Below are 12,354 nucleotides of genomic sequence, written 5' to 3'. Positions count from 1 at the left end.
ATAAATCAAACAAAATATTCTTAATGCCAACCTGTTGCATTTTGTGTTTTAGGAGGATATCATTTAAAGTCTACTGCTACGTAAGGTTTTGAAAGTGATTGAAATATTCGGATATATTATGGGTTAAGAGGATGGGTTCTGTTCAATGGTTAGAACTCTGAATGGCGACCCAGGGTCCTGGTAGACTGGTTGGATTGCAGCATTTAAGCTGCAGGTTAGTAATTGCCAGAAACCATGAACACATTGTTTTCTAAAAAGAAAATTTCAAACACCTTTCCATTTATAGTAGTTATTGTATTACATACTTCAAAATTGTTACTTTATTTATTCCCAGCATCGCCTCTGCCAGATAAATTCTGTTAACCCATATTTTTTATAGAAACAGAAAACTGACATCTATAAAGGTCAAAAACTACCAAAGTCGTACATCTAGTAGCTGCACATCAGGTCATTTTGACTTCAGAATTCATGTTTGAATCACTATATTACACTATCTTACATTTTCTGATATGCAGTGTAATTTTTCTGTCCTTTTAGAGCTTGACCAGACAGGAATTCTGGCAGCTGCTCCAGCAGAACTATGGAGCTGAGCTAGGCTTAAATGCTGAAGAGATGGAAAACTTGTCCGTGTCGATGGAGGGTAATGTGCAGCCAAGGTACAGCCATGTTTTGAAATGTCAAGATTTCTTAATCATTAATCAAAGCGGAGTTATTTTAAACTTTACTAATTCAGAATTTCTGTTTACTCACCCTGGGTGAAATTTGCCTTCGTCCTCTAGTAGAATGGAATGAGTGGTGAGGACATTGAATAGTTTACTAAATTGGTAAGCAGATACAAAACATACAAGGAGATATGTCTTTGTAACTATGTCACCTAGGATTTGCTTAAAGTATGATTTTAGTAAACTTTTTAATTAAGAATCTGGAGAAGTACTTAGTGAAATCTCTGTGCTTATAGGTAACAAGAAAGTAAATTAACTGGTAGGCACTTTGAGGGATACAAAGATAACCACAACTTTTCCTCAAGGATAACCTAGCATAAAAAAAAAAAAAAGGATAACCTAGCATAGTGCTTGAGATGTAGTTGGCACTCAACAAATATAGAATGCATTACGTAGGGGAGCTTACAGTACTGTGGGGAATGCAAATAATTATAACACAAGGTTGAAAATGGTAAGGGCCAAGAGGAGTAATAGAAAATGTGATAAAGAAATTCAGAGTAGAGAGAGATTATTTTTGACTGATGGGAAATTCATTTGGAAGAGTGGGCATTTTTATTAACCTGTAGAAGTAAAAATGCATTTTGTGTAATGATAATTGAGGTCATAGCAATAAAAACAACTGAGTATAATATATTAAAATTCTAAAGCAAACATTATGTTAAGTGAAAGAAGCCAGTCACAAATGACCATACTGTATGATTCCATTTATATGAAATTGAGCCTAGAATAATTAAATCCATGGAGACAGAAAGTGGATTCGTAGTTGCCAGGAGCTGGAAGGAAGGGAAAATGGGAGTGACTCTGATGGGTACAAGGTTTCTTTTTGGGGTGATGAAAATGCTCTAAAATTAGATAAACCACTGTATTGTATGATTTTAAATATGGTACATTTTATGGTAAGTGAATTACAACATTAAAACTGTTATTTTAAAAATTCTATAGCAAATAAATCTTAAAATGGAAATCTTTCCAAAGCCTTGATTTTCACTCCATCTAGCGTTCTAGTCGTGCTGATCCTATTTATAGGGTTTCAGTTAAGCATAAATATTTTACAGTCTTTTTTTACATGGTTACACATGCATGTTTTATTAGTTTTCTGTAATGTTAAATTTTTTGGGGGGGGGCTCCAGTTAACGTGTCCCTGTTGACTCAGTGTTCCGGAGACCCAAAAACTGTAATTTAGGTAACATGCTTAAGTCTGACCAGGTTCCTCATTCCAGATCCGAGGGCTCTAGATAATGTGCTTCTGTCAATTCAGTGATCCAGAGACCCCAAACTGTAATTTAGATAACATGCTGCTTCTGCTTCTGTAAACTGCTTTTTGCAAATCAGGTTCCTCATTCCAAACCTTGGGATGTAATCAATACCTTTGTGATCTTTGCCTATATAAGTGTTTGCGACCATCTTACTACTATGAGATTTGGGGAATGGCCCCTCATAGTCCCGGATTGCAATAAATGTGACTCTTTAATTCGAAAAAAAAAAAATATTTTTTTTTTCCTATTGTACTGCTCTCCTTGTCAAGTTTATAAGCTTCTTTCAGGTACTGGAGTTGGGTAGAAAAGCAATTGATAACAATGGAAAGAGCCTTGGATGGCGGTAAAGAAGATCTGGATCCTACTCTGGACCTGCCACCAAGTAGTTGAGCAACCTCAAGCAAATCACTTAGCTTTTCTGATCCTCAATTTTTTCATCTGTGAAGTGGGGCAGTTAAACTAGATGATCTCCAAGGTCCCTGACAACTCAAAGCATTTATGGTCTTTGAAGAAAGAAAGAATAAATAATTTTTGACTAACTGCTATATACACTCTAAGGTGCAAGTTCTTGAAGTCAGCAGAAAAGTTGCTGTTTTCTTGATGATTGAGTGCTTTCTGAGAAAGATGTGGCAGGATCCTCATTCCCTTTTCTGCTCCTTTTCCCATTCTTCCAGTCGCTGAAAGAAGCATATCTGTCTCAAGTGTTTATTTCCTCAGCTTTTCCATCTTTTTCCTCTTCATTTTCAACCTCTCCTTCACTCTCCGTTCTCCTTTTTTCTATATTTCACAACTTAACTCTATTCTTAAAATCCTGAAGTTCAGACACTCAGGTGATGGGCTAGTCTCAAGGAGCCATTTTTCCTTGCTCAGTTCCCTTAGAGCCCGGCCATTTTGCGGGGCCAAAGGTGACTTGGTAGCTGACCTCAGTGTTATTTGGATGGAGGAGAATAGAGTTGAAAGGCCCTTTGGCGTTTCGGTTCCTTCCTCAGGATAATATGGCTTCACAGGTCAGGCTGTTTATTTTAGAAGAGCTTTAAGTCTATACAATGATTACACGGGAGTAATAATTTCTCAGTAAGGTTGAGTGCTGGAGATTAGATCCGTTGTGTGCCTTTTGTATTTAATAGACTTCCCTTTCTCTTGGTTCCCTGAGAGAGGAAAAACAGGTCCCAGGACATTTAGTGTAGTCTTGTCCCGGTGACCATTTGAAAGCTGCTCCTTAAACCTTGTTCTTAGGAATAAGACGAGCAAGAAGGGGGTATGGATTAATGGGTTCTGGGCTCAGACCTAAGGAGCTTCCACTGCTGGGGAGGATCCACCATCTCAGGGACTGAATCAGAAGGCAGGATAGGGATGATCCAGCATAGGTTCAGTCAAGAGCAACTACCTGGGGAGAACCAAGATGGCGGCATAGGTTAACGCCGGAGTTTGCTGCTTTGAACAACTACTTCAAAAGTGAAACCAAAAAACGGAAGGGACATCACCCAGAACCACAGGAACGCTGGCTGAGTGGAAGTCCTACAACTAGGAGGAAAGAGAAACGCACATGGACACTCAGAGGAGGCGCAGTGCTGAAGTCAAATTCTGAGGTGCGGAGTGCGCGGAGCGGGCTGGCGGCGGAGGGCGCGGTTGGCGTTTTCAATCGGGAGGGAGTCGCAGACTCTGAACTCCAGATCTGGGCGAGTCTTTAGGGACCCAGACTCAAACGGGAGAAGCGGGACTGTCTGGCTTCGGTCAGAGCGAGTGCAGCTTTCTCTCCGAGCTTTGCAGCGGGTGCTGGGACTCAGAGAGGCAGAGCCCCTGGGGACAGGACTGAGAGCCACCATAACTGCTCTCTCCGGCCCACCCTGTTGATCCTGTGCGACCCGCCCCACCCAAGCCCTGCACAGAGGCCTTTGCCGGATAGCCTCAGGCAAAGGCTAGATTAGCACCTCCCTAGAGGACAGAAGTTCTCTCCCTGCAGACACAGCTGATTCTCATAGCCACTTGGCCTGGAGGTCAAACCCTCCCTGGAATTAGCTACAACAATCAAGATTTAACTATAAGACTTCGAACAAAGACCACTAGGGGGTGCACCAAGGAAGCATAACAAAATGCGGAGACAAAGAAACAGGACAAAATTGTCAAAGGAAGATATAGAGTTCAGAACCACACTTTTAAGGTCTCTCAAGAACTGTTTAGAAGCTGCCGATAAACTTAATGAGCTCTACACGAAAACTAATAAGACCCTCGATCTTATATTGGGGAACCAACTAGAAATTAAGCATACACGGACTGAAATAACGAATATTATACAGATGCCCGACAGCAGACCAGAGGAGCGCAAGAATCAAGTCAATGATTTGAAATGCGAGGAAGCAAAAAACATCCAACCGGAAAAGCAAAATGAAAAAAGAATCCAAAAATGCGAGGATAGTGTAAGGAGCCTCTGGGACAGCTTCAAGCGTACCAACATCAGAATTATAGGGGTGCCAGAAGATGAGAGAGAGCAAGATATTGAAAACCTATTTGAAGAAATAATGACAGAAAACTTCCCCCACCTGGTGAAAGAAATGGACTTACAGGTCCAAGAAGCGCGGAGAACCCCAAACAAAAGGAATCCAAAGAGGACCACACCAAGACACATCATAATTAAAATGCCAAGAGCAAAAGATAAAGAGAGAATCTTAAAAACAGCAAGAGAAAGAAACTCAGTTACCTACAAGGGAATACCCATACGACTGTCAGCTGATTTCTCAACAGAAACTTTGCAGGCCAGAAGGGAGTGGCAAGAAATATTCAAAGTGATGAATACCAAGAACCTACAACCAAGATTACTTTATCCAGCAAAGCTATCATTCAGAATTGAAGGTCAGATAAAGAGCTTCACAGATAAGGAAAAGCTAAAGGAGTTCATCACCACCAAACCAGGATTATATGAAATGCTGAAAGGTACCCTTTAAGAAGAGGAAGAGGAAGAAAAAGGTAAAGATACAAATTATGAACAACAAATATGCATCTATCAACAAGTGAATCTAAGAATCAAGTGAATAAATAATCTGATGAACAGAATGAACTGTTGATTATAATAGAATCAGAGACATAGAAAGGGAATGGACTGACTATTCTTGGGGGGGAAAGGGGTGTGGGAGATGTGGGAAGAGACTGGACAAAAATCGTGCACCTATGGATGAGGACAGTGGGTGGGGAGTGAGGGCGGAGGGTGGGGCGGGAACTGGGAGGAGGGGAGTTATGGGGGGAGAAAAAGAGGAACAAATGTAATAATCTGAACAATAAAGATTTAATTAAAAAAAAAAAAAAAAAAGAAGGCAGGATATCACACTGCCTCTGGTGCTGACTGGCATCCACCGTGTACCTTTTGGAGCTTTGTGGTTGTTCACAACTGACATGCAAACAAGCACTAATTATTTTATTGCTGTTACGGCCACCTATACTTGGTTAATTTTTTAATGGTGTTGTGCCCAGATTTCATGATTCCCAAGAACCCACAGGGAGCCAGCGAGTCCGATGCAAAAGCAGAGTCACTCATTTCAAACCTAGGTTTGGCTCCCCTGCCACACTCACCGATGCAATGGTAAGCTCCAGTGGCCGAGAGAGAGAACTCTGTGTGGAGAGCGGCTTTATAGGGGGCTGGGGCAAGGGGAGGAGAAAGGACTGTGGGCCCTGCCGATTGGCCAGGCGCCAGTCGGTGTCTCATTACACAGGATGTGGTCATAGTGATGGCGTGCACTTCCCTTAACTATCATTGGCCAGTCCAGAGAAATCCTGGGTGTGGCCAGCAGTGGCTTGGCTTCGGGGAAGAAGCCTTGCTGAGCACATGGCCAAGGTAAGATGGAGGGCATAGCCCTTACCCTGGGGCAAGGTGGAGGGCGTAGTCCTCACCCTTTCAAATGGTTTCTGAAATTTATAAAATATCACGTGAGCATTATCTTATTTTCAGATATAAAGCCAATTTGCATGTGATTTAAGAAGATAGCTGTGTTATAAATAGAGGCTTATTTGTTACATTACAAAAACTCATTTGTTTTCAAAGTGCTTTATAATAGAAAAGGCCCTCAGAGAGGAGCCAAAATCACATATCTGTGTGGCAGTGACCTTGTGTATATTTCCATAATGATGTATGTGTTTCTTACAGAAGTCCTGGAAGAAGCAACTTGGATGACTGTGGGGAGAGAGATGAAAAATTATCCAAGTCAATCAGTTTTATCCCTGAATCAATTAATCGGGCTTCAGAAACAGAGTCAATCGATGGAACTCTATCAAAAGCGGTTAGTGTGTGATACCTCTTTAAAAATATATTTGATGCTGCCATGTGTTAATCATGATATAAGGTAAAATGAAAATACAGTATACAAAATATTTAAAACTTAAGATGTCAGGTTGCTCCTTTGTTTTAGGAGTGTTAAGTGTGTAAGTAGCAGAGGTTGTATACATACGTGGTTCTGTTCAGAGCTGGATATGGTGCAGAGCTATCAGACAGAGCACCAGTCCAAGAGGGGGTCGACATCACTAAAAATATAATAAGATGGCCCGGCCAGTGTAGCTCAGTGGTTGAGTGTTGACCCATGCACCAGGAGGTCATTATTTGATTCCTGGTCAGGGCACTTGCCCAGATTGCAGGCTTGATCTCCAATGGAGGGTGTGTAGGAGGCAGCCAATCAATGATTCTCTGTCATCATTGATGTTTCTGTCTCTCTCTCCCTCTCTTTTCCCCTCTGAAATCAATGGAAATATACTTTAAAAATATAATAAGACGGAGCAAGTCATAGCAGAATTTTCCCCAGAGTAGGTAGTGTATGTGGTAGTCTGTTCTGAAGGGGGATGAGAGCCCTGAGCAGCATGCTTGCATAACAGGAGACACTTCTTAAGCTGACTGCTAAAGCAGGCACATCCAGCTAACCACTGGCTTTTGAGTTAGTTAGTTCCTCCCTTAATTTTTTTCAAGCATCGTTATAAGCCCATTGATTTTTCCATGAGCTTCTATCACTTGGAGTCATTATTACTTTCAATACTCGGTTTGTCCCTTCTGAGTCCCTTCAGATTGGCTCCTTTGTCCTTTTTAAATGATGGATGATTTCTTTTTTTTTTCTTTTTTTTTTTTAATTAAATCTTTATTGTTCAGATTATTACATTTGTTCCTCTTTTTCCCCCCCCATAACTCCCCTCCTTCCAGTTCCCGCCTCACCCTCCGCCCTCACTCCCCACCCACTGTCCTCATCCATAGGTGCACGATTTTTGTCCAGTCTCTTCCCGAATCTCCCACACCCCTTTCCCCCCCCCCAAGAATAGTCAGTCCATTCCCTTTCTATGTCCCTGATTCTATTATAATCACCAGTTCATTCTGTTCATCAGATTATTTATTCACTTGATTCTTAGATTCACTTGTTGATAGATGCATATTTGTTGTTCATAATTTGTATCTTTACCTTTTTCTTCCTCTTCCTCTTCTTAAAGGATACCTTTCAGCATTTCATATAATCCTGGTTTGGTGGTGATGAACTCCTTTAGCTTTTCCTTATCTGTGAAGCTCTTTATCTGACCTTCAATTCTGAATGATAGCTTTGCTGGATAAAGTAATCTTGGTTGTAGGTTCTTGGTATTCATCACTTTGAATATTTCTTGCCATTCCCTTCTGGCCTGCAAAGTTTCTGTTGAGAAATCAGCTGACAGTCGTATGGGTATTCCCTTGTAGGTAACTCGGTTTCTTTCTCTTGCTGCTTTTAAGATTCTCTCTTTGTCTTTTGCTCTTGGCATTTTAATTATGATGTGTCTTGGTGTGGTCCTCTTTAGATTCCTTTTGTTTGGGGTTCTCTGCGCTTCTTGGACCTGTAAGTCCATTTCTTTCACCAGGTGGGGGAAGTTTTCTGTCATTATTTCTTCAAATAGGTTTTCAATATCTTGCTCTCTCTCATCTTCTGGCACCCCTATAATTCTGATGTTGTTACGCTTGAAGCTGTCCCAGAGGCTCCTTACACTATCCTCGCATTTTTGGATTCTTTTTTCATTTTGCTCTTCCCGTTGGGTGTTTTTTGCTTCCTCGCATTTCAAATCATTGACTTGATTCTTGCGCTCCTCTGGTCTGCTGTCGGGAGTCTGTATAATATTCGTTATTTCAGTCCGTGTATGCTTAATTTCTAGTTGGTTCCCCAATATAAGATCGAGGGTCTTATTAGTTTTCTTGTAGATCTCATTAAGTTTATCGGCAGCTTCTAAACAGTTCTTGAGAGACCTTAAAAGTGTGGTTCTGAACTCTATATCTTCCTTTGACAATTTTGTCCTGTTTCTTTGTCTCCGCATTTTGTTATGCTTCCTTGGTGCACCCCCTAGTGGTCTTTGTTCGCAGTCTTATAGTTAAACCTTGATTGTTGTAGCTAATTCCAGGGAGGGTTTGACCTCCAGGCCAAGTGGCTATGAGAATCAGCTGTGTCAGCAGTGAGAGAACTTCTGTCCTCTAGGGAGGTGCTAATTTAGCCTTTGCCTGAGGCTATCCAGCAAATGCCTCTGTGCAGGGCTTGGGTAGGGCGGGTCGCACAGGATCAACAGGGTGGGCCGGAGAGAGCAGTTATGGTGGCTCTCAGTCCTGTCCCCAGGGGCTCTGCCTCTCTGAGTCCCAGCACCCGCTGCAAAGCTGGGAGAGAAAGCTGCACTCGCTCTGACCGAAGCCAGACAGTCCCGCTTCTCCCGTTTGAGTCTGGGTCCCTAAAGACTCGCCTGTATCTGGAGCTCAGAGTCTGCGACTCCCTCCCGATTGAAAACAACAACCGAGCCCTCCCCTGCCAGCCCGCTCCCCGAACTCCGCACCTCAGAATTTGACTTCAGCACTGCGCCTCCTCTGAGTGTCCGTATGCGTTTCTCTTTCCTCCTAGTTGTAGGACTTCCACTCAGCCAGCGTTCCTGTGGTTCTGGGTGATGTCCCTTCCGTCTTTTAGTTTTACTTTTGAAGTAGTTGTTCAAAGCAGCAAACTCCGGCGTTAACCTATGCCGCCATCTTGGTTCTCTCGATGGATGATTTCTGATGGTTTCCTTTCTTTCTGGTACAAGAACATGTCCCAGGCACATTTTGTATAATTTCGGTCCTAGACTTAATATCAGCCATTTTCCTAATGAGCTATATAGTTCTTAGTGAAGAATGGTGTTTAGAGACCACATTCTGAGTGCTAAGATTGTGCCTACCCTAGAGCTTTTATTCTGATTGGAACTGCACGTTCAGGCCTAAAGTGGAATTGCTTGGTTCGGACCAGATCATTGGCTGCAAATCCTACCTCTGCCGTTTGCTGTATGACTTTAAATAAGTTAACTTAATTACTTAACCTTCCTCTGCTTTTGTTTTCTCAACTTCTTTTTTTTTTTAATATATTTTATTGATTTTTTTACAGAGAGGAAGGGAGAGGGATAGAGAGTCAGAAACATCGATGAGAGAGAAACATCGACCAGCCGCCTCCTGCACATCCCCCACCGGGGATGTGCCTGCAACCCAGGTACATGCCCTTGACCGGAATCGAACCTGGGACCTTTCAGTCCGCAGGCCGACGCTCTATCCACTGAGCCAAACCAGTTTCGGCTCAACTTCTTGATGATGAGGACAATGACATCCCATGGGGCTATGTATAAGGATTGAATGAGTTACTATATGGGGAAGTGCTTTGAGCAGTCCCTGGCACACATTAAGTGTCCAGTAACCATAAGATGGGATAATTGAAGGCGAATCCGTGTGTGGCCAGCAATGGACCTTTTCTCCCTTCTCCCATGGAGCTCCCAGCGTCTCCTGTGAATAAAAGTTAGGAAAACATTGAAACAGACCGTACTTATGTGGAAGCCCACCAAGGCATCAGCTAGTTTCAGGCCCCTGTCATGCATCTCTCTTGGTCTGATTTTGTGTTGAGGGTTTCTTGCAAAACGGACCCACCTGGAGTCCCCGAGGAACTTCCTCCTGGTACAAGGAGGGCTTCTGGATGCTACTTTCTCTGTGCGCTTTCCCTGAGAAGACCAAACCACTCAATTTCCGGAGGTCACAGGACAGGGATCTCTTGGAGTCTCCTCATCCTTTTACAAAAGTCTGACTTTGAGGACTGGGTTCTCAGAACTACCAGTCTTACTTGAGTCTTTCCTGCTGCCCCCTTTATAAGCTGTAGCTGCTCTTGGAAGAGTTAACCCCTTGGTTCTTCTAGTTTTATCCCTAAAGGAAGTCATATTTTCTCTAGTGAAAGGGAATGGAATGCAGAGGAATAATGTAATGTTTTAAGATTGATCAGACATTCATTGATGTTATTTAGATGTTTTCAGGTTATGGAATACAAGTAATATGGAAGCTCAGTGCTTTTTTTTACCTTTTGCATTCAAGAGCAGTATTGTGAGATTCTCAGATTTCAACAAATATCATGTCACTTTATTTCATTTTTACTGCCAACAAAATTAGAAGTAACAAAAAGTCAGAAATAACATTTTTCCAAGATGAAAGTAGATATTTCTTAAGTTATAAAATTAATACTCTGTAAAAATTCAGGAAATTAGAAAAGTATACAAAGAAATAAATTGTCCAGATGCCAACTTCTCAAAAATAGTGACTATTGCTTTTCCTACAAATATCTGTTTATATTATTTATAATAGGAGCTGTATCTTAATTAGTGACAACAGAAGAAATATGTGTGGAAACTTACTCTACCTAGCATCTGTTACAGACACTCTGGGTTAGCTAAATAAGCGTATTGTTTTGCAGTGTGGGACTCCCGAGTAAGCTAAGTCTTGATTTTAGCAGTGGCCTCTGCTTCAGAATCAGTCCTCTGACTAGGATAGGCTAATCTTTTATTAAACTGTGTCCTGAGTCCCCGTAGTTATTCTGCTTTCTGAGTGGCCAATGGAGCCTGTGTCTCATGGGCAGGAAGTGTAAGGATTGTATCTGTGTGATTTGCTTTCTTTCATCTGCTTACACACAGACAATGCAAGGAAGTACTTTGCTGTATACTTCATTTTTTTTTACACTGTTTTATTAAGCCTAATTATAACATTATTCTACTTGAATACCAACGTAGCAATAGCATTCATACTTTAATGCCTAATATTTAATTTTTATAGAAATGATATATCTTTATTAAACCACTCCCTGAAAATATAGATAGCATCATATATTGAATATATTTTAATGCCCAATCCCTTAACAGCAAAGACAACTGTGTTATGAGTTTGCAGTGAAATTAATCTTCCCTTTTAAGCCTCTCTCACCTATTGTACTCTTATGTGACTTTTATCTCTCTATTTTCTTTCTCTTTCCCCTTTAGTTACTGGTCTTGAGAGATGGGTGAGTTTTCTTCTTTGAGATAATGGGGCAGGTATTGCCTGGGGACACTAGCTGGGTTTTACCCCTCTCCCTTGTCCACCCCATAGAACCGAATGTTCCATTATTTTGTCCTCTGCCCCCTTTCCCTTTTGCATAAGTGATTCACATGATGTTACCTCTCTGCGAGTTATTTATATGCTGTTCTTCATAAATTTATTGTTTGTTACTGCTTAAGAAGATGCCTTTACAATGATATATATTATTTGCCAGTGTTTTATAGACTATGAATTGGAAATATGATGCAAACATAACAAGCACATTTTTCAAAGTGTCCTTATCATTAAAGACTTCTCTGTGAAATCTAAGCCTATAATATATATATATTTAAACTGGATTGTTTGCCTTTTAGGAGTTAGGGAAAGAGGAAGCCCAAAGTGAGAAACAGATGAAAAAGAGTCCTTCACTAACTTCAGAAAAGAGGTTAAGCAGAGTACCACCAAAATCACTGGACTTGAATAAAAATGAGTATCTTTCTCTGGACAAAAGCAGCACTTCAGATTCTGTTGATGAAGGTAAAGAATTTCTTATAAATTTTAATATCATTTCAATTATATCTTTTAATGTTAATCTTTGTATTAGGTGTGTGTAGATGGAGAATTTAGTTGTATTAGGTAAAGTCTCACTCTACAAAGAACCAAAAAAGGAAGGAAGTTAACAGAATATAGGGTGAAGAGGCTACTAAACCTAACTCATCTTCACTTTCCAGAAGCCGAATTTGAAAATCTCCATCACATTTAGCTTTTTAAAATCCCAAGCCTTCAGTCAATGGAGATGGAGTAGCAGTGGAAAGCAAATCTCAATAAAAATCTGTTACATTATAATTATACTTTCTTTTAACCATCAAAAATGAGAGGGGTGGAGGGAGGAGAGAGGGAGAGGGAGAGAGAGGTGGAAGTAGAGAATAAATATAAAAAGCAGTTGCTTAAAGGAATGATAGCAAATCATGTTGTCTCTGCTTTCTCTAGGTTAGTATCAATAACTTGGGCTTGTCATACTTATTAAGTGGGCATTTTAAGGATTTAAAAAACAACTGTAAGATTA

General features: G+C 41.0%; 1 protein-coding gene across 2 annotated transcripts in view; it reads left to right on the top strand.

Moving 5' to 3' along the window:
• Positions 1–12,354, top strand: part of GRAMD1C (GRAM domain containing 1C) — a 91,165-nt gene that overhangs the window by 52,783 nt on the left and 26,028 nt on the right. For both annotated transcript variants that reach the window (XM_059687807.1, XM_059687808.1), the window contains exons 7-9: positions 538–656; positions 6,114–6,246; positions 11,663–11,825. In XM_059687807.1, coding sequence (XP_059543790.1) covers positions 538–656; positions 6,114–6,246; positions 11,663–11,825 — 415 coding nt within the window. The remainder of the gene's footprint in view (positions 1–537; positions 657–6,113; positions 6,247–11,662; positions 11,826–12,354) is intronic.

Source organism: Myotis daubentonii, chromosome 3 (assembly GCF_963259705.1).
Source record: "Myotis daubentonii chromosome 3, mMyoDau2.1, whole genome shotgun sequence".
Classification (NCBI taxonomy): domain Eukaryota; kingdom Metazoa; phylum Chordata; class Mammalia; order Chiroptera; family Vespertilionidae; genus Myotis; species Myotis daubentonii.
This window is presented reverse-complemented; position numbering and strand designations above follow the sequence as displayed.